Below are 23,016 nucleotides of genomic sequence, written 5' to 3' on the forward strand. Positions count from 1 at the left end.
GAGAAGTATTTGAGTGAGGTAGAGGGGGGCGAGGGAAGGGGAGACCGAGGATGAGATGGAGGGATGAAGTGGAGAGGTATATGAGAGAGGTGGGTGTGAACTGGGGGAGGACAGCGAAATGGCAGGGGACAGGCGACATGGGGGCGATTTGATTGTGGCCACCTCTTACAGGATTAAGGTGTCTGGCTATAGATAGATAGAAAGGCAGCCCCACTTTTTACTGTCTTTGCATATCCATAAACGAACACGTGGCTTCGCGATATGAGACTTCTTCGCTGTTCTCTTGGGTTGGATGTTGCTGATCGTCTGTAGCTAAGTCTAGTAGACTTAGGTCTGTAGTACCAGCGTACAGTATCAGTCCTGCAAGTCATGCAAATCAATATGGCAGTGTGACTGAGAAAAATTTCAGAACGAACGCAGTGATTCTAAGTTTCCGTTATCGTCATATGGTGTTTCATTAGATGAAACACATACTGTAACTGTTAGTGTAAAAAGGTAGTAGTTGCAGCTCCAGGATTATCTGAACATAAATCCTGTGGACGGCAGGCTGAAGTTGCCCTCCTCCCACAGTCTACCTCCAGTGTTTCGGGAGGGGAGGGGGATAAGATATTACTTGAGAAACAATTGTATAACCGTGCATCGGAGCCGACCACTACCGCGAGGAGTCACACTAGCCAGTGGCGTAGTAACGGAGGGTCTAGGGGGCCCGGGTCCCCCCATTCAACCCCCCCATCCCCTACTGGCCTCCATTTGAAATATCGGATGATTGTTTTAATTTGTGGACAATGTCTATTATTCCCCCCCCCCCCAATTGAGCGTGGCCCCTCCTCGCCCTCCCCCATCCGTCGAAACTACGCCGCTGCCTCCAGCATCTTGTTTTATATAAGAAAGAATTCACAGTGTACGTGGAAAACCGATGTATCTTTGAAAACCCCATGCCAGTAGAAGTTCCGACTTTTAACAGAACTACGGCTCCTGGCCTGACATTTCTACATTTCCATCTTGAATGCTGTGCTGTAACAGTAGATATAAGATTATAATATGATTGTAGTCACAAAGAAATGCTATAGAAAGGATGTTGAACCATCTTTTCATCTTTTCAGTCATTGAGCTACGCTAAATTAGGTGCAAAAGGACGAAAATTGGGCCAAGTTAAGGTGAAAAAAATTTAATTCCTCTTATATATATATATATTTTAATGATCTTCAGTACGTTAGTTATTGATTTCTTGGTATAGATACTTCAAAGCTGGTTTTTGGTGTGTTGTTTTGTTTTTAACTTTATCCATACTTGGGTGTTTTTGGTATGGTTTGGGTAATTCGTCTACCACATCGCTGCGCAATAAACAGACACGGTCGTAGTTGTGTTCGTGAGGTGGGTGTAGCCAAGCAGATTTTATTGATAGCCATGCAAATTAATCTATTGGACCTGATATGGCATAAGTCTGTTTAAAACGCCCTTTGCAGAAATCGAAGGATCTCTACTCGTAGTGTGTCGAGCAATCTGCACATGCAAGAAGACATCGGCCGACTTAACTGTTGCACCACTGTTCTCATTGATCATCATCTGATCCCCGAACTGTCACATTGAACTTTCAGAAAGGTTTGTAAGTACCTATGGTTCATAGTCGTAAATTGATGAAGACATTTCATACTTCTGGTGTTAATTTGCTGTTATGTTCTTAACAGTTCTTGGTAACTTAGTGAAGTATTGGTTTAAATATGACATTCATGCTGTATTTGCAGATCTCATAGTGGAATGAAGTGTTGATACGATCACTTACTGTTTTTTATAGGTTAACATATACAGTGGGCTTTTGGATAATGTTTAAGAAACCATAACACCAGATTCCTAAGGAATAACGTCATTCAATTCATTGAACAGTACAAAGTCAATCTTCTTCTGTGATGGTGCTTTCAGAAATAAAAAGTAAGTGGGGTCATTAAGGTGTGCCCATGCTGGTGGTTTGCTTGCAGTTTGTCCATTAGAAGCAATGCACTTTGTTTCTTGGTGGAAAATTGTGGTCGTAAATGGTAAGCGTTTATTTTTATTGGTGCATAATGGTTTTGATTCAGCCAACCAGAGGACTGGAAGTGGGATTATTATATGTTTTCAGATTTGAAATCAGTCAAGATGGACTACACCAATGACTTGGGGTAAGATTGGAAATTGATCTCGGTTAGGCTTGAATGACATGGATCTAGGTTAAGTGGCATTTGGTAGGTTAATCCCTAAAATGGCTTGAATTTCATTTGTTGTTGTTTATTTTCTCTTAAGGAAAAAAAAAAGGTTGGTTAGGGTTAATGTTTACATAGCCATAACACCACATTAAAGACCCCACAATATCTTGCTTAATTTTTATTTGTGGAAAAAGCATCTCAGAAGAGAGTTGTCTTAGAACTGTCCAAGTGAATTGGTTCATGTTGTTATTTTGTAGAAATATGGTGTTATGGTTTGGTAAACATTTACTGGGCCTTTTTTGTATACTTTTTATAAATGTGCATAAATAAGGGGTTTTATTTAATATCTGTAAAGATATCTCAGATTTTACGGAATATGAAGTACCGGTATATTAATTGGTAAAATAAGATAACAGTTATTCAGCGATTCCAGCTGTTTTCTTATAGCTAAACCCACTTTCTTCATTTTCGTGTTTGTTTTCATTTTTGAAGGCTCCAACAAGCTTGCATGTGTTGGCCTTGGTCACCTAATGGCAGCTCTCCATGCTGCTCAATCTCTGGCTGAGGTCACACTCAATGACCTCGTCCCAGGTTTTTTTTTTTTTTTTGGTCTACCTCTTTTCTACCCTACCCCCAACATCAATACTTCTCACTTAGACAGAGATAGAATGAGAAAGGGGAAGGAAGAAATAGGCAGCTCTACATTGGGAAAACTGTTGCCTGTTAACTTTGGAACAGAAAAAAGAGCCACTGAAGTCTTGTTTCTTCACCAGCGTACTGAAGATGTCTAACATTACTCAGCTTAGAAGAGACTTTTCAGACTGGAATACTGTAATTGACCTCCTCATTTCAAGAGGCCTTTTAATCTACATTATTTCTTGTTATACTGTAGTAAAAAAAATTAATTTTGATAGCAAACAAGTTTCCGTCAGTTATGTACAGTAAGTCCTCATCATATGTTGCCTTTTAGTAATCCCTTTTTGTACTAAGTCATTGTAAATAATGAAACTGACCTGCCAGTTTCCCCCAGTTTACAGCATCATTCAAGTGGAAGAGTTGGGATACTTTGGAACACATCCCCTACTTATAATATGGGTCCTCTATATATTCAGGAATTGTATGGTAGCTAATACTGTATTGGAATAGTCAGTTTACTTTCAGTTGACAAAGGTCCATAACCACATTTCAGCATAGGTGACAGCGAGAGATGTTAGATTTAAAAGATAAAAGATATTCTTATATACAGAGACTCTGGTAATGTAAATCTCTTTTACTCCTACATGACAGTTGTCAGTTCGAGGATGTCGTCAAAACCCATTGCAGCTGTTGTTCCTTGGAGCCAAGTGTGCCGGATGATGGAGAAGGTGCAAACTGCTCAGCGAGCCAACAAGAAGGATATGCTGCTCAAATTCATCACAAATTTTAGGGAACTCCATCAGAAAAAATTGCAGCAGGACCCCAATACTGTGAGTTCATGTTCTAAACTTATGAAAGGTATTATTCTGGACTACTGTGCTCTTCTCACAGCCCATTTCTCATTATAACAGTGTTCCAGTAAGCCATGTAGAATTTTTACTGATTCCTTATGTCAGTGGTTTCCAACCTGTGGGGCTGCCAGGGGGATGCAAAGGCTTGATAAGAAGGGTAATTATATTTGAAAACTATGAATTATGTGATGGAATTCAGTAATTTCTAAATATGGAGAAAATATTTCAGATATGATTATGAAATCTAGTTATCTGAATATATAAACAGTTTCAAAGATTAAGAATCTATGATATATATTGACATGTGTCAGCTATGCCAGTAAAATACAGTACAGTATTTGAGGAAGGGGGGCGCAGGGAATGTGTCATTCAATGGGGGGGGGGCGAGAATTAGAAAAGATTGGAAACCACTGCCATATGTCATTTGATTATGAGTAATTGGAGGTATAAATTATCTATCTATCTATCATCTATCTGTCTATCTATCTATCTATCTCTCTACATATATATATGTATCTATATCTATCTATCTATCTATCTATCTATCTATATATATATGGTTGTATAGTGCAGTATTAGATATGTTGAAAGGTTTGCATGAACACAGACACTAAGATAATTAAAATGTGACATTATGACTGAATATATATCATGTACAAATAAGATCTACAAGTCTTCTGAACACTTTGATACTAGAAAGTAAGGCAGCCAGAACCTTTGGATTGCCTCTTCACACCAAGACTCTTCTAGCCTCATCTGATCTGTAACCACTGCAGCCTAGCTCCCCTTCTGTTTACCATTCTTGCTCCACCACTCCAACCCTGTCATACCATCCACATCACAACCTGCTATCTCCCAGCCCCTAGCATTGCCTGTCCTATAATCTCTGCAGAGTAGCTACCCCTGACTTGGCTGCCATTCTTGCTCCATACCATCCACATATCACCCTACCATCGACATTTAGTGCTTTAACTGATACGGTTCACTGAACTAGTATATTGTGGATTTTTGCATTTTTTTCGATATGATGTATTATTGTTGATATCGGCATATCAGATATGGACAGAAGAAACATTAATATGGCTTTTATTCAAGATTTCATTCCTTGCGTAGCCTGATTCTGTGTGAAAGAGTACTGCATACTTGACACTTTTACAGGCAAGTAAAGAACAGTCTTACTGAGAACCACTGAAGGCTCAGAATAATAAGTGTATCTCACATTTGTAATATAAAAAAGTTAAGAAGAGTTGAATGTACAGTACTCCCTTGATTTTCTGACATAATAGAGCCAGAGACTTGTCTGGAAAGTGGATCCATCCGGATAGTGGACTTCTTTCCTGTCTCCCCTTTGTACATAACCAAACTTTGAAAGCCATTATAAAAGGCCACTATAGTACATCATACAACACTTGTTCTTTTGTTTAACACTACTCTTTCTGGTCAAGGAAACCTAAAGACTATAGCCAAACAATTACCATGGTCAAGCAGACCCATCAACCACAGACAAGCAGTCACCGCTACAGAGCCATAACGTTCTGTGTGACATGAAAAAAATATGAAAAAAAGGGCTACACAAAAAAAATGCAGAGAGCACACAAAACATAATGGTAAGTGGAATAAAAGCATAGTTAAATAGAATACAATGGTACAATACAGTAAACTAGAATAAAATCAATGTCAGCCCTCACGATTCCTTGCAGCACGGCATCGTGTTGAGTAACCCGCAAGCTCCTTGACTCTGTTGCACTGCGGCTGTCGAAGCTGTTGCAGTGCACAGAACATCCCGTGTGGCCTAGTGGCATTCCCTGATGAGCCTGAAGCAGGTAGGGAACAGCCACAAAAGCCACCACATGCGCTGCCAGAACAATTGTCCGAGAGGAGCTGTTCACTACACAGTCACTGGTTGGGAGCTGGGAACGACCGAGGGGGTCTTTAGCGGATGCTGGGTATATTACAGAGCCAGATAGCACAGGGCCTTCAGGCTGTTCCTGCTTGGGCAGGCAAAAATTTTGTCATGGCCATAATTTCCACCCGGACGCAAGCATTTTGTCCAGATAAAATGGAAACATGTAAGTACAGTGGAGCACCAACTTTAGCAATATCTTCATTCGCGGTTTCATGGTTAGCGGTGGCCTGCAAATATTCCCAAACACCAGGTTTCGCACGAAAATCTCTCCATTCATGGCAAGAAAACGTAAACAGACCATGCACAGAAAGCTGTCGCCATTTGTTTGCCGCCATTGCTGCAGACCCATTATGCTCTGTGCGTTGCGTGTTTATATCTGCTCCCTGAGCCTTTTTCCGGTGCCTTGTTGCTCACATTCCTAGTTTTACTCACCACCTGCCTTGGAAATTACACCCCTATCCCTGCCATGAGACACTTCACTCCAGCCTTCCAAGTGGGTTTCCTTGCCTCTTATGTGCTTTGTATTAATATTAGTTTTTTTGCAGATGTGAGAAGTAAATTTTACATTCCATAAATTGGTTTTAGGGGGAGTTGGCATGGGACTCTGAACCAATTAGCTTATTTCCCATAGAATCGATGCCCCAACTTTAGTGGTTTCATGGGTTGCAGTACTTTTCACAGAACCAATTAGGTGCAAAACACGGGGCTCCACTGCCTAATAGCTTAATACAGCTAGATCACATCGTCTGGGTAATGGATCATTCGGATAATGGACATCTGGATTATTGAGGGATTACTGTAATTGTTTTGTTGTAGCAGGAATAAAATGAAGACATACTCTGAATAAATTATTGTTTTCTACATGCCAACAGCAAGACTCATTTTTCCCGGTGCTACGTGTGTTGCTGCCAGCGCTTGACCGAGCAAGAGGAGCATATGGGGTGAAGGAAAACAAGCTGGCCAAACTGTACATCACTATACTCGGTCTCAAGAAGGAAGGCAATGAAGCCCTAAAGCTCTTACATTACCGGTACTGTTTTAAAGTATTGTGGTGTAGGTTTAGAGATGTTGATTATTGTATTCATTAGACAGTGTGTAATGTATATAATAAAGGTACAGTAGGCCCCATTATATATTGGTAATGTGTTTTAAAAAATCACACATTTTTCCACGTAACAAGTACAGTACTGTTAATTTGGGGAAGCTGGCAGATCAGCTTTATAGGCATCAGTGAAACATTAATTGGCAATATTTCGTCTGTTTACTGAAGCATTACCTGAACAAAACAATAACAAAGGCAGCACTTGCCGTGTTTATTAGATATTTTGTATGTAATGATGGTGTAGGTGCCCTTGTCCCTCTACAGTGTGGGTGATATCCATTTTAGTGTTACCTTGCTATTCTCTTGACTATTTTATTCAACTTAGGAAAGGTCTGTTATATTGAAGAGGCTTATTAAAGCTGCATTTAACCCCTAAAGTTTAGCCTGAGAAAAATAAAATCACTAAGAAACAAAGAATAAAGCAAAACTGATGTCCTCAGACTGAATGTGTTAATCATGGAAAATGTAGATTGATTTGTAATTTTTTTTTTTTTAATGCTTGTCCTGTTTTACTGGTGACTCCTTCAGCTGAAAAAATATATATTTTTATGCTTTTGCTCCTGCTAAATGATTACATTGAGACTGGGATAGACCTTTTTAACTCCTAATCTCAGATACAACCTTCAGCAGCCTCATCAGTTATTGGGGTCTCTGTTATGCTGAATAAAACTTATCTGGTAGAGTAGGAGCAATACTAAAACTACAAGATGTAGAGTTTCATACTGAAGAGGTAAGGGCATGGTTAATGAATATGTCACATTAAGTGTGACACAAACTTTGTGGGACAGTCTCAGTATTATACATTTTTATCCCTTTAGGAAAACCATCAACTTCGTTTTTAATCCCTGAAAACAAGCCAACATTGACAGTCAAATCTCTTCAAGAAAATCATCATCCATTTTTACCCTTTAGAGAAACCAACATTATTAATTTAATCCCTTCAAGAAAACCATTGTTTTCAATGTTAATCCCTTAATAAATGCTATTTTATTGGTTTTAATCCCTTCAAGAAACCAGTATTATCAGTTTTAATCCCTTCAAGAAAGCCAACATCATCTGCTGGCGGTGAGAGTGGAGATTTTGCCGAGGTTGCTTATTACGTGCTGCGAGGCCGGTGTCTGGACAAGGGGGACATGAGTCTTCATGAAGTCGATGAACAGTTGACATCCATTGCAGAGAACCATGCTGCCAAGAATCATGGTTAGTGACTCTTTGAGCTGTGAATTCTGTATCTAACATTGTAGTAGCTTTTTGTCCATTACCATATATCAGCCAAAACTCGGTCGTACATTGATGGATAATACTGTATTATCTTCTTAAACTTACCCAGTCTAATGCACGTGATCATATATGGAGATAATGGCATCTGAGATATTTTAAGTTAGATATAGAACTGTGCAGTGTGTATGTGTGTGTGAATAGGAGTATTGTAATTTTAATTATTTACATCTCAGGGGGTATAACCTTATAAACAACAAATGGACACCTGATGGTGTTGTGGGTATAAGTACTCCAACCAAATGTGGCCCCCAAAAATGTTAGTCTAAGGGACGGTTAGGTAGTACAGCATGCCCTTGTTTTGCGATGAGGATGTGATTGATAAAGCCCATTGCATAACGATTTATAATATTTCAAGTCGGTACTAACATGGGTTCAATGGGGATATGCTTTGGCCAAGAACCACCCACCCAACAAAGCCTAAAAACATGTTTCAAGCTCTCTTGAACAGGTAGTTATTTCACTTCACTGCACTCCACTTGCTGATTAGTGCCAAAAATAAGTAAAAATTAGTATCCAGCTCACCTAAGCTGGTAGATGCTTCACTTCACTGCACTCCACTTGCTGATTACTGCCAAAAATAAGTAAAAATTAGTATCCACCTAAGCTGGTAGATGCTTCACATCACTGCATATCACTTGCTGCTTGAAATCTAATACTACACTGTTGTTCCATCCATGACACTAACATAATAGTAACAGAGTTCGGGGACAATCTTGGGACAAACTGATGACTAAACTTTCATGTTGTTGATCATATAAGTGAAAATAACAATTATACATTGACCAGTGAGGCTTTGTGTGTGATCATGATGACTGTTTAAGCAAAAATGCAATTGTACATAAAAAAAAGCCCCAAATTTTTAGTCATCATATGAGCAGTTCATCGTATATCTGTTCGTTGTAAAAGAAGGGCCTGCTGTATTGTATATGTAATTCCACTGAGGCACATACAGCTATTTATCTATCTGTCTATTGCCAGATGCCCTAATTCTGTAAGGGGTGGCCACAAACAAATTGCCTCCACGTCACCCTGCCCTCCATCATCTCAGTGCTCTGCTTCCAGCTCACACACCCCTGTCTCATATACCTCTCCATTCCATCCCTCCATGTCATCCTTGGCCTCCCCCTCCCTCCCCTCCCTTCCATCTCACTCACATACACTCTCCTTGTTAGGCTTTCTCTCTCCATCCTCTCCAAGTGGCCAAACCACCTCAGTGTATTTCTCCTTAACACTTTCTGTCACATCCACATCCACCCCAAAGAGCTCCCTCATTTCCTCATTTGTCAGTTTTTCTCTCCATGTAACTCCGCATGCTTCTCTCATATGACTCATTTCCACTACTCTCTCACTTGACTTTCTCACTTGACTTGTGTCCTTCCAGCAAGGTCCAACCTTCAATTCCATACGTTAGAGTTGTCATCACATTAATATCATGCAACGACTTTTTTACTTCCATGCTCACTTCCCTGTTTCTTGTCACTGCTTTCAAAGAACCAGCAACCTTCCTTTCTTGTTGTACCCTTTCAAGCACTTTACCCTCCAAACTTCCATCCATACTCATCACACTACCCAAGTACTTAAATGCACTTACATTTTGCATCTCCTCATCCTCCAACATCATTGTACATCCAGTGACTTAATTTCTCTCAAAGACCATAACTTTACCCTTCCTTGCATTCACTTTTAGATTCCGTTTCTTACTTTTCCACCCCCATTCACCAAGCGTTGCAGCTGCCCTTCATCTTCACTTAACAGTACCGTATCATCTGCTAACGACAATACAGGGAGTTTCCAAACGTTTCCCCATCTCATTACAGCGGCTTTAGCATTCACTGTCCTACCGTGTATCTCTTTTTTAACCCCATCCATATACAGATTGAACAGTCATGGAGACATGACACATCCCTGTTTCAATCCAACATTCAGTTAGTAAAATTCACTCAATTCACTATCCACATGCACTGCAGCCTTTGCCCCCTCGTACAAACTCTTCACAGCGTTCAACAGCTTCCCATTTACTCCATATATTCTCAGTAGTTTCCACATTCCTTGTCTATCCACCCTGTCAGATGCTTTCTCCAAATCCATGAAAACCACATATAGCTTCTTTTCCATCTCTAGAAACTTTTCCACTAGAGACCTAAGAATGAATATCTGATCTGTGTGGTAGGTGGGGGCGCTTACCATCCACTTACTTGATGTGGTGCTGCTCTCGGGTGTCTGCCCTTTCCACTCCTCCATCCTTCTTTCCTTCCATCCTCTTCTGTCTTTCTTTCCTTCATCCCTTTCTCGTCCTTCTGTCTGCTGCTGACTTTACACATCCTCTTCTGTCTTTCCTTCATTCTTTCCTCTTCCTTCTGCCTGTGGGTGACTCTACACTGAGTGACAAGCCAAATGGTTTCCTGTGCACCAGGAAACCATTTACTGTGGTGGGTGGTAACCATATAACCAAATTTTGGTGCCTGGTGGTTTAGTGAGTAATTAAGGCGCTCCAATCGGATTGAGCTGGTGATGGTTTATATCCAAGGGGTGGTTGGGGTTTATTGCTAACTTAATGCCACTTAGGCATGAGTGAGGCTGGTCACTCTCATCTTAATTGTCAGGACCAACTTGCCTAGCCCAGGGCTCCTACGCTCCTCATGGGGCAGTGTAGGATTGGATGATGATGATGATGATTGATGCAACCTCATCCCTTCCTAAAACTTCCATGTTCTTCACCCACTAATTCCTCACTGTTATTTTCCTAACTCTGTCAATAAGTAGCCAACCATACACACTCCCTGTTACACTAAGAAGACAAATGCCCCTTTGATTACCACACTTCTTTTTCCCTTTTTCCTTTGTACAGGGGAATAATTATACCTGACTTCCAATCCTCCGGGACTCTGCTTTCCTCCCAGGCCAATCTGCACATCTTCCATATCCAGTCTTCTATTATCTCTCCCCTGTGCTTCAGCATTTCACCACACACTCCATCAATTCCATGGGCTTTCCCGAGTTTGACTTTCTTCATTGCCTCCACTACTTCCATCCTACAGATTTCTTCCTCTCTTTTCACCTCCCTCCTATTCCCAGCCATTCCCCAGCCACTTATTCTTGCATCACTTTCATTCTCTATGTATAACAGTTCCTTAAACACTATCTGCTCACTTTTTCTCCCATCTCCACTAGCAGTCTACCATTTTTATCCTTCACTCCCCGACTAACTTATCACCCTGTCTTACTCTCTTGATCACCCTGTCTTACTCTCTTTACCTCCATCCAGAACATTTTCTTACATTCCCTCCACTTTAAGCTCTAATTCCTTCCAAATTCCTCATCTGCTTTCCACGTTCTCTTAACACTCTTTTCACCTCTCTTTTCCTCTCTACATATCACTCACTTTTCCGTCTCTCAACTTCCTCCACGCCCGTGGTTCCCATCCACTCACTGTATTCTTTCTTCTTTTGGGCCATAACTTGTCTCACCTCTTTATTCCGCCATGCTGTTCCTTGCACCCCCTTTTGTCTTTTCTTCACCCTACACACCATCTCACATATTGCACAGATTTCTTCTGTGAATATCTTTCTCACACCTTCCACCTCCCCCATCTGCTCCATATCACATTTACCCTATTGCCCCTCCACTTCTCTCTCATATTCTGCCTTTTTTCCATCCTCTTGCAACCTTTCTACCCTCCTTGTATGGGCTACTACATCCTGCCCTTCTCTCCTTCTATTCCTCCATTGCATTTGAACCTTGACTTTTGCCACCACCACATGGTGGGCAGAAATTCCACTCCCCCAGCCTCTGTATATTCTTGCATCCATTATACACCTTCTCATTCTGTCATCCACACACACAAAATCAATTGTTGCCTTCTGTTCATTCAGTTTGTCACCCACTCTTCTCATCACTCGTCACGTATACCTGTGGATCATTTTGTGTCCAAAGAGGATCTTGGCTATCACCAACCCCATCCCCTCACAAATGTTCGCTAGAGCATCGCCCTTTTCATCCATTTCTGCAGGCACATGCCTCTCGCCAAGTACTCCATCAACCTTCTCATTCCCTGCTTTTCCATTCATATCTCCAATCAAAAACGTTTTCGCATTCTTTTCAAACTTTTCCATGCTTACTTCCAAATTTGCCAGAACTCCTCTTTCACTATACAGTACTTGCACGATCTTGCATTGGTGCATGCACACACAATCGCCCACATTTGTAGTCCAACTTTCAGTCTTACCCACACAATCCTTGCGCCAACTGGTCGATGCTCATTTATATTCTTCATCCATCTCTTCCACACAACAATACATACTCCGTTCTTTGCCCTCTCATTCTCACCTACTCCCAGGCATATACGACATCCATACTCCCACTCTTTCACACACTCGCCTCTCTCCATTTAGTCTCAGTTATTCCACATATGTCCACTTTTGTACCCTTAAACACCTGGACAATCTCTCTCTTTCACCTCATCATTCACACCCCCTTCATTCCATGTCACAATCCATACCATGTCTTTTGTTGGGTCCCTAGTCATCACCTGTTAGTCAGCCCTTGTCCGAGGCTTCTTGTTTGTATTTTTAGTTATTTTCTGGGGAGGGGCACTAACCCTCCCCCAACCCACCTGCTGTCATGTAGGGAACATGTATTGGTTGGTTATAAGGTTACCACTGAGTGTTTTAAATGGTTTTCTTGTTTACTGGAAATCAATTGACATGCCACTCAGTGTGGAGCTACCCCAACACAGAGTACCACTACTCTAAGTGGGTGGATGATGGGCATCTCCACCTACCACTACCACATACTGCTACTCAGGGGAGATTGGCTGATCACTTAGTTTCTGTATACAGAAATAATATAGACAAATATGTCATTACATTTGTTCACCATAACATACAAATTCGTACCAAAAACTTGTAGGGGAAACTGTATACCTTCTAACTCTGGACTGAGTAACCAAGCCCCAGACCCTTACACTCAATGTAGGCAGTAACAGAGTGGATGAGTATATATGAAAAAAGTGGCTTATTTTATCTCAGATACACCACACATAGTACTGGCACAGTCTAGTATCAGCAAATTGGTTATGTATTAGTGTGTTTAGAACATTATCATATATTCCATCCCTCAGAGGAGGTGGAACGAGCTCTGAGGTTGATGCTGCATCGAATGACAGCAGTGGAGCAGAAGTGGCTGATGCGGGTGTTGCTGAAGGATATGAGGTTGGGTATTGGACAGAATACCATTTTTAATGCATGGCATCCTGATGCTAAAGATTATTATGATGTCACCAATAGTCTTGAGAAGGTTAGTTCATGTCTGATTTGTAAGAATAGAATGTGGATTGGTTGTTTGTTTTGGCTAATATGATTTAAATTTGGTGTAGATGAAGTTAGCTAGTGTTAGTCATTTTGATGTACAGTAGTAATTTTCATTTTTATTCAGACCTTAAGCTGCATTGCTTTTGAATAACCTGAGGTTTCATTATATTATCAGTTTTGAAGCATAGCTCTGTATTGAAGGATGGTGATGGAATGTACTGTTGCTCAAAAGCAAAGTGTGAACAGGCAAACTGAACCACCATCCTTACACCAGTAGCATTTTCAACGAATTAGATACATTAGTATGACTGCATAAACGGTCTTTAGCACAGTGCTTCAAAACCAGTCATGTGAACCTACCTCTTCTGTAACTGTATTATGCCACTGATGGAGAGTGAAAGAAGCTGCAACATGGATGGAAAGTGGTAGGGGCAGTGAGAGCAGTATTAACCTGTGGCATGCAACTTACCTGTATAAGCAGGATTTTTAACGATGCACCACAAAGTGTTTTGGATGAGCAGCATCACAAAATTTTTATTTGATATTAGGCTGTCTATTATCTCTCATCCCCACCCTCAAGGTTGAACCCAGAAAAAGAGGAACAGTGCCACAGTAGAGTCATGATTATATGAAATTCATGGGACTTTCAAAACTTTGAGTAATCGATTTATATTTATAAATGAACACAATAATATTCAGTACCACACATACCTGTACTTATGAAAATACACCTTCTACAGTGTATTTCTTTATCAGTGCACTTTTGTGTACTCCTCATTCTATCTTGTTACGTATTTCTGTTTTTTGTTTCAAAGTAAGTACAACTCTTTTCCTCTTGTTTCCACCGCTTTGGGAGGAGCCATTGTGATATTTATCAGTGATAAATACACAAGACCAAGCAGGACACATCCAAACACGTAAATATGGCAGGCGGACTGACATTCGCCCTAGTGGAAGCATTGTAAACTGTCACCAGTGGTGCAAAAAGAGCTCGCCAAGTTATAAATTTTGGTTGGATATGAGATTTCTGTGGTAAACTGAATTAAGAATTAATTAGCAAAACCTTCGGTTAATCACATTTTCCGGTTGCAAGATTATCGTACAATCGAGAGACTACTGTATTATGAACAAAGTTCATGCAATTGCTGATTAATTTTTCATGGCATTAGCAACTGAGGAAGGCTCACACCTGTTTAGAAAAAACAGTTCTTGATGCTAAAATTGAATGTCAGGCTGACATTGACTAATGGAAGAAGTCTATCTATCTGTCTATCTATTGCCAGACACCATAATCCCGTAAAGGGTGGCCATTTGACACTGAGTTAGTTGTTTTACAGGGAGGGGCACCAACCCTCCACCCACCCACTTGTTGACACGTAGGGAGCACGTATGGTTTGGTTATACGGTTGCCACCCAGTGTTGTAAATAGTTTCTTGGCTTACAGGAAACCATTTGGCTTGTCACTCAATGTAAAGCCACCTGTAAAGGGAAGAAAAGGAATAAGAAGTGACAGGAAAAATAGGAGAAATAGGAAGAGAGGAGGGCAGGCACAGAAAAAGAATGATAAAAGCTAAGTACTAAGGTGAAATACAGGTGTTCCTACCCTAACGCGGTTTGCTGTAGCGCGATATTGCTCTAACGCAGCACAATTTGGGAAAGGAAATAAACATTCTAACGTGGGCACTGTTAGCATAATGCGATAATTTGAACTGGGCGGGTTGTGACACGGTGGATTGTAGTGTGTTCTCCCCGTTCTCCCTCTATAACTCATCTCCAGCAACGTGTGTCTGCTCTTCTCCTCACATAAGGTGCAGTACAATAAATAAAAAAGCCCTGTATTGACCTAATGTATTTTTTACAACCATATTAATTCTTTTAGGAGGTTTAAATTGTGGGTATAAAAAAATTTTGCGCCACAAGGGGGGGAAAAGTGGACTTTGGGCAGGGGTGCGGAAGGAAATAGGGGTTTTCAAGAGTCCCTCTAATGCGTTATTTGCCTAATGTGAGGTCGGTGCATGAGCAAATGCCCACGTTAAGGAAGGAACACCTGTAAATTGTCGAAAACAGTACAGGTAAGCCCCGATTAACGAGCAATCACGTAATGAGAATTAGCTAATATGAGGTCTTGGAATTTGCACCACTGCCTGTTTAACGAGCAGGTAAAACTCCCCAAAATCACAGTTTACAAGAATTGAGATGAGAGTATTTGTATTCCATGTGTATTAACCCTTTATTCCTGCTTGAAATTGTCTGTCACAGGTGTTGGTGGTTCGTGTAAGTTACTTGGCTGGTTGTTCACCCCATCCCTATTTTGCCTATAATTTATGTTATTTTGCATATATTAATGCTGTTTTTATATTTCAGTGTATTACCCTCTTGTATTAACCCCTTATTCCTGCTTAAAATGATTAGAAAGTTGGTTTTGGTGGTTTGGAGGGAGATTGCTTGGAGGTCTTGCTCCCTAACCCTGTTTTTCCCATAAGTTCTTCACTTCGTTTAATGAGAATTCGGCTAACGAGCAACAACCTTGCTCCTAATTAGCTGGTAAGATTGGGACCCGCCTGTATGTCATGCTCAAGTTATGGTTTAATGGACTAACTGACAACTAACTTGTGCTCTGATAAGAGTGAGTCCAACTCATGTAGTTGGCAGTTTCATGTGAACTAGGAAATATCTGACCACAGTAATTCTGTAACTATGGTGAGGTGAGCAAAAATATTTCATGGGTAGATGTGTAACCATTTCCAAGACAGTGATGTACATATAAGGTCATTTTGTGATGGTCGCCATATTGGCTATACTGCCAGTCCGTGAAATACAATAAGGATGTAAGCGAGAGTAAAGAAAATATTGTATTACAGCATAATCAGTTTTAATAATTAGGCTGGAAGGGTAGAAACTGTGAGGGAAGGCCATTGAAGCAGTTTACTACGAAGTTTAGTCTCCCTAAGTTCTGAGTTTTCAGGCATGCTTGAAGTTTTAGGTAATGTTGCAGTGCTGTGTGTGTTCATATTTAATTGGTGGACCTCCGTTTGTTTAGTTTAAAAGACACCAGCATTCTTCCATGCATTGTCCTTCGTCATGTAATGATAGCTCTCCTCCCTGCTTAGTCTTTAGTATCCTCTCTAATCAGTCGCTTTTCCTTGAATTCACACTCAGTGAACTTTTCCTAAATCTTTTTCTGTCTCCCTATCACAGCTCCACCCTCTAGAGTAACATCTCTCACCCTCTGCACCCAGTTTTCACCCTCTCTTCTCTGCATAGCCAAACTATCTCGGTATACCCCATCTCATCACGTCACTAATACAATCAAACTCTATCCTAACTCTCAGCTCTTCATTCACACTCTTTATAGGAAACATACTAAATATGGATATCTAAGAAGTTAGTTTCTGGGTTTAAAAATATTTCTCTGAACTTGAAGCCTGCTGGTAGTTGCAAAGCTGGTGGGGGATTGTACCTGTGGAGTGACGTAAAGGATAAACAGGCAGATGAAATGATTAATAAAGTGTATGTGGTGGAGGTTGATGTAGGCATGGCCAAATGGAGTGAAAAGAGATAGAGAAACAAAGTGAATACATAAGGGTGGGGTTTTTGGAAGAAAGAAAGATAGATCAAGAAAAAGATGGAGAGGCAAGTTGAGATGAAAGAGTATAGACAGATATCCCTGTGCCTAGGCCACCTCTTGCAGGATGCATACTGGTAATAGGCAGATATGTGTATTATGCTGATCGTATTGTGTCGTATCATATTGATTATGAAGGCTCCAACATACTTGCATGCTTCAGCCTTGGTCACCTAATGGCATTATTTTCACATTATTCTTTCTAGCTCCAGGTGATAGTATTCACCATGATATAGATTTCCAAGCTAGAGGAATAAGCTAGAGCTTTCTATAATTTCTTTGCCTGGGGGTTCTTTTAAACTTGATATAAATATATGGTACTCTCAGTAGGTGGGGGGGGGGGGAATGCATGATCTGATTAAAAGGATTAAAATCAAATCATACCAGCACCATTTACTACTTAATGTCCCCAGGTGTGCAAGAAGCTGCATGACCCTAATGTGCGGCTTCATGAGATTGAGGTGGCTTTGTTCTCAGCTTTCCGTCCCATGTTGGCCGAGAGGGCAGTGCTGGACAAGGTGGAGAGTCAGATGGGACGGCAAACATATTACGCTGAGACCAAGTTTGATGGAGAGCGCTCACAGATACACAAAAGTGGCAATACGTACAAATACTTCTCTAGGTAGGCATGATAGCATTTACTTCATAGTGCCATACAGTACAGGTTGGGACACATGTTTCACAAACACTTTCATTTTGTTTCCTTCCCACTTTCCCCTGCTGGCTAATACTGCATTTCTGAACTGGGAGAGACCTGGTATGTTTCTCTGCATACAGATGATTCTCTTTTATATGTTGTGTCTGGGAGGAAATTGGTGGGCATAATGTGTGTGTGAAGTTAATGCAGTAGAACAAAAGATGAACCTGTGACCCAAACTGAAGTTGCAAAAGTAATAAGAATAAGGTCAGTGAAATGGTGGGCGACAGGGCGACATGAAAGCAATTTGTTTGTGGCCACCCCTTGCAGGATTGGGGTGTCTTGGTAGATAGATAGATAGATAGATAGAATAAGAATAACATGTCACTACCATGACGTGTTATTCTGACTCTCACATGACTCTTTTCTTTTAGTTTATGAAGATGCTCTCATACTTCAGCAGCTGAAATTATATCATCCATTTCAATCTCAATATTTGGACTGCCATGTTCACCTAGTGATGTGTAGCATCTCGGGGAACCAAGATGGCCTTCACTCTGTGGCACAGGCAGTGACCCAGCATGACTCCTCACACAGTAATGTAGTAACTGTTAGGTTGCCTGTCAGTCTGATGATTGGAATGCCCCACAAGGAGTGACAATACTGCCAGTGTAATGGGTGAAAGGAAAGCAAATGAATGGTTCAAAGATAAAATGGTTCATTATCGGTGTTGGAGTGTGATGAGGCTGTGTAATGTCCCCATAGTTGATGACTATACACAAGGATGAGATTATGAGAGGAATTAAAACACGAGCTATCAAAAAGAGAGCAAAGTGGATGAGGGATGAAGTATTTTGGATCTGATATCTGCAGTTGATGGAGTGCATCTTGCTGACTGAAGGGTGAAGTGCCACCACAGATTTCCTGTGGTGATACTGAATTGTGAAATTATGTGAAACACTATCACAGATAAATAGTAGGAAGAATTTTTCCGGAAATAATCATGCATTGCTGCCTAAAGACTTTTTTGTTTTTTCCCTTTCTTTTTTAATACTGTACCTGCAGATCACATGGAGTTTTTATGATCAACCAGTACTCTGACACCTGCATTCCAATCTTTTCAGAAATGGTTTTGATTTCACAAGCAACTTTGGAGCTGACCGTAACTCCGGGCTCTTCACTCCTCACCTGCACCCCCAGTTGGCACCACATGTTAAGGACGTCATATTAGATGGAGAAATGGTGGGCTGGAGCAAGAAATATGACGCAATGGTCTGCAAAGGTTTGGTGCTAGGAAGTTATTTACTTGAGCAGTTGCATTAATACATGCAGGTTTCTATTACTCCTTCTCTGATGAATAAAATAATTTGGAGTAGCTGAAATAGATTACCTTAGATGTATTAACCTTGAAAGGGATAATGGTTCCAGTTCTATACAGTTAGGTTTTGCTATACAGTAGGGATACGTCAAATGAAAAACTATTGCATAATGATATATTGTAAAGCGAGGTCGACATGACATGGGTTCAGTGGGTTTAGAGAGGGTGCCCTTGTTTGCGAAACCTAAAATCTAAAAATTTTACCCTTTTAAAAAGGCTTGCTATTGGTGCCCCTCTGTATCACCATGCTTTCCTCTAGGGGTATAGCATACTTGCCGGACATGATTTCCAAGTCACCAGTGTCAGTATTTCACACATTAAAGTTATCACTTCACCGAATAGTACACACTGTATTATTTGTTAAGCACTTACACTGTTATTTGGTGTTAGCAGTAGTGTTTCAGTGGTCTTCCATGAACAAAATGGAATGAAAGGCATATGATTACAGCGAAGTACAGGTAACTCGCACGGAACACATGGGTTTCGTTCCTACCGTGCCGTGTTAGGTGCGAAATCGCGTATATTTAAACTACTCCGTATTTTGCTCCCTAGACCCCCCAAATGTGTTGTTTTGCTGTTATCTCTCACTGGTAATCACTAGAAAGCACTTTAAGTGGTTAGAAGGTTTATTTAATGTTATAACTCACAAATACAGTACTCCAGAGCAAAACTTCAACACACAAATACTGTACGTAAACACAAGGAAACATTCCGACGCCGATCGTAGGTAATCATATAAATCAGGTTAACTGGTGCCAGTGCTTTAACTTACAAGTACATACCAGAACAGTACATATTTAACTTAGAAATGCAGTGCTGTGATATCGAATGATTTCAGTACATAATCTGTTAGGAATGGCTGGAAAAAAAAGTTATGAATACATTTTCACCTTTTTGATATATGTTTATGGTAGTTTCGAGTTATTTTTTATGTTATCGTTGTGCCCATGCTTGGAAAAGGGAGCGAAAGAGTTGAATTTTCAGTCCTAAATGAGAAAACTGCACGTCCTCCAAGGCTAGACTCTACCACGGGAGAATAAAGTGGAGGGTCAGTCCGATTAGCAATAAGGAAGTTGCGTCACAACTTCCAGCTCCCACACCACGAGAATGGCTAAAAATAGAATCGTAATGCAGTTTCAGAACTAACAATAAGTCTAATTATTACGAATACAGATACTAAGCAGAAATAAATACGTTTACAGACGGGGAAAACGTACTTCTTCCGTCATAACATGTTCATCTTTATCATTTACATTCATCTTTATCATTTTACCTTGTTATTTTCGCAATATATATTGCTGTCTCGTAAACAAGGTGGTTGTTTGTGTTTTGCAAGGGAGGAAAAAGATTGTATTTTCTGTCTGGGTCGAGATTATGGGTGTAACTATGTGTTGTTAGGCATGGCCACGAACGAAAAAATCATACATCCACTCATCACGATAGCAGGTGGTGAACTGACAGATGTTACATGAGAGGGTGAAGTCAAGGTCAGTCTCATGTCCCAGATTTTCGTTCACTTCCCGGAAGTTTTCACAGTTTTTTACAAGTTGCATTGCATCAAATGATCCAAACCATTACAGCAAACCTGAGCAAATAGGTAAAGATACCAAGACAAAAATGTATTTTTCTCTTATTATAAGTCTTTAACGAACAAACAAAAAAGGCAATATTCCGACGCCGATCATGGGTAATCATATAAATCAGGTTAACTGGTGACAAGGCTTTATTTAATGCTTTAATTGCTTACAAGTACATACCAGAACAGTAAATATTTAACTTACAAATAGTGTACTGTAGAAAAGCAGTACAGTAAGAGTTTAACGAACAAACAAAAAAGGCAATATTCCGACGCCGATCATGGGTAATCATATAATTCGGGTTAACTGGTTACAAGGCTTTATTTAATGATTTAACTTTATTTAAGTGCTTACAAGTACAGTACATACGAGAACAGTAAATATTTAACTTACAAATACTGTACAGTTCTGCGGAAAAAACGAACAAATAAAAAAGGCAATATTCTGACACCTATCAGGTAAACTGGTTATAAGACTTTATTTCTTGCTTTAACGTTATTTAATAGTACTTTAAGTTGCACATAAACTTACCAGAACAGTACAGTACTGTAAATATTTAACTTACAAATACTGTGCTACTGTACTCGGGAATGTCTCACTCACTGAATAATTTCCCGCCTAGATCGTCACGTAATCAAAACAAACTGCGCGCTGCGGTGACGTTCGAGGATTTGATCTTTCAAAGGCCTCTCCTGCGTTAATTTGTAGTTTTCATAATGGTTTTTTAATCTTACGTTGTCTTATGCGTATCCCAGCCCTTACCGTGTATAACTGCGAGCGCGTTCTGTGAGATCGTGTTCCGTGCGAGTTACCTGTACAGGTAAACACTGGGCACCCATATTGACTTGGACAGCTGATAGTTGGCTTGCATGCGTCACCACGTACCCGTAAGGTTCTTAGAGGTGACCATTGCATTTATTGTTCTAGCAATATTGTGGCCAGTTTTTTATAATTAATAAAAGGGTATAACATTTAAATTATAATTGCAGTGATTTATCACATAGCAAACAGTTGTTTAATGTGACAGCTGGGTTCCTATGACTCGCTTTCAGGTAATTATCATCATTATATGGCATTAACTGTAATGGAATACTAGAGTTGTCTGGACCATGAGTGGACTAACAGATGAATCAGGAGTGAATAAATCAGAGGACTGAGAGAGTGAAGCGATATTTGTGTTAGTGTGAGTCTTTAAACTATTGGTTAATTTGTGTAAGTGATCACAGTAAAGCCCCTGCGGTGGATACTGGTATTAGTTGTTGCCAAGGTCCTCCAGCTTGCTCAGCTTCCTTGTAATCAGACTTCAACTATATTTTAACATTTTAAAACTGCGATGTCAGTGGTAGTTGTTGTAACTCTTGTGGCCCCAGGCTCATCTGAATGTGGACCTGGTGGACTTCAGACTGAAGTTGCCCTTCTGTAGTTCACCATCCTCCATTCAGAGAATAGGGAGAGAGTTGAGGGATATTGTATAGCCAGTAACACAAGTGCAAGCTAAGTTGTGTACATAAATGGAACAGCCACTTTCGGCACTGAGATGAGTATAGAGATTGTAGGATACAGAAAAAGGAGCTGTTGTGAGAGCTCTGGCAACTGAGTTTCTGTGAGAAAAGATGGTTAATATTTAGAGGAGAAAAGGAGATGTTCAACAGGGGAATTTGGAAGAAAGGCCACATTTGTAGTAGAAGCTGATACAGTAGAGCGTTTCAGATATTGGTCCAAGATATGTAATTTGATTGTCACTAGGAGAGGAGCTGAAGTTGGGGATATTTATGGTCCCATCCAGTTGTCCCTGTGGAACTCAAAGGCAAGGAGTTGGACTGCTATTTTGATATGAAAGGAGAGTAGCCTGGTGTTAATTTGGTTTTAGCTTGGTGCAGACTGTTGTTGAGTAGCCCCAGGCTATTTGACTGAGCAAATCCATCAGCCACAGGTAAGCAACTGCCTTCTGCAGGGCGGTCATGTGCAGTGAACTGATTTTCTCTTGCGACAGGCAGTACCTTGCCATGGCAAAGCATGGGGAAGAGTGAGGGTTTGGTTCTGGATGATTGGTGTAGGTCATCAAAGAAATAGTTTATGTACTGGACTACTTTCCATATTATTGAAACACTTAAAAAGATTAGCTGAGGAAGTTGTTCTGAGGGTTAATGAAATGAAAACTCCAGCTCTCCCTGTCATCAGCTTTTCATCCACCTCAGGAGTACTAACCTATGCGATAGGTACTGCAGCTTAAATTACCATCTCTCCATATTGAAGGGTAAACTGTAACAAGAGGTTAACTTAAAAATACTTCTCATAAAAAAGCGTTATGAAAGAGATGCAGAGCTGTGCTGTATTATTGTCATATTCTGCCATCAGGTTGTGAAAAGTATTCAGCCAAGTGACAAAAATCTCCACCAGGGTAAGATGGATGGACTGCAATTTCTTTGTTACATTTTTTAACCTAAAGGTGTACAGTATTTACTGAAAGATTACTATAAATATACAGATTTTTTTTTTTTTTTTTTTTTTTTTCAGGAGAGCATATGGATGTC

General features: G+C 40.3%; 1 protein-coding gene across 1 annotated transcript in view; it reads left to right on the forward strand.

Annotated features, from left to right (window-relative positions):
* The first annotated feature begins 1,522 nt into the window (after positions 1-1,522).
* Positions 1,523-23,016, forward strand: part of DNAlig4 (DNA ligase 4) — a 48,122-nt gene continuing 26,628 nt past the window's right edge. Inside the window, exons 1-8 of the mRNA XM_080281527.1 lie at positions 1,523-1,602; positions 3,468-3,646; positions 6,446-6,603; positions 7,718-7,875; positions 13,076-13,251; positions 17,304-17,512; positions 18,652-18,809; positions 23,000-23,016. The exon at positions 23,000-23,016 is cut by the window's right edge and continues 72 nt beyond it. Coding sequence (XP_080137653.1) covers positions 3,482-3,646; positions 6,446-6,603; positions 7,718-7,875; positions 13,076-13,251; positions 17,304-17,512; positions 18,652-18,809; positions 23,000-23,016 — 1,041 coding nt within the window. The 5' untranslated portion in view covers positions 1,523-1,602; positions 3,468-3,481. The remainder of the gene's footprint in view (positions 1,603-3,467; positions 3,647-6,445; positions 6,604-7,717; positions 7,876-13,075; positions 13,252-17,303; positions 17,513-18,651; positions 18,810-22,999) is intronic.

The sequence above is a fragment of the Coenobita brevimanus genome, chromosome 90 (genome assembly GCF_032717465.1).
Source record: "Coenobita brevimanus isolate Jiangsu-jjx chromosome 90, ASM3271746v2, whole genome shotgun sequence".
Classification (NCBI taxonomy): Eukaryota; Metazoa; Arthropoda; class Malacostraca; order Decapoda; family Coenobitidae; genus Coenobita; species Coenobita brevimanus.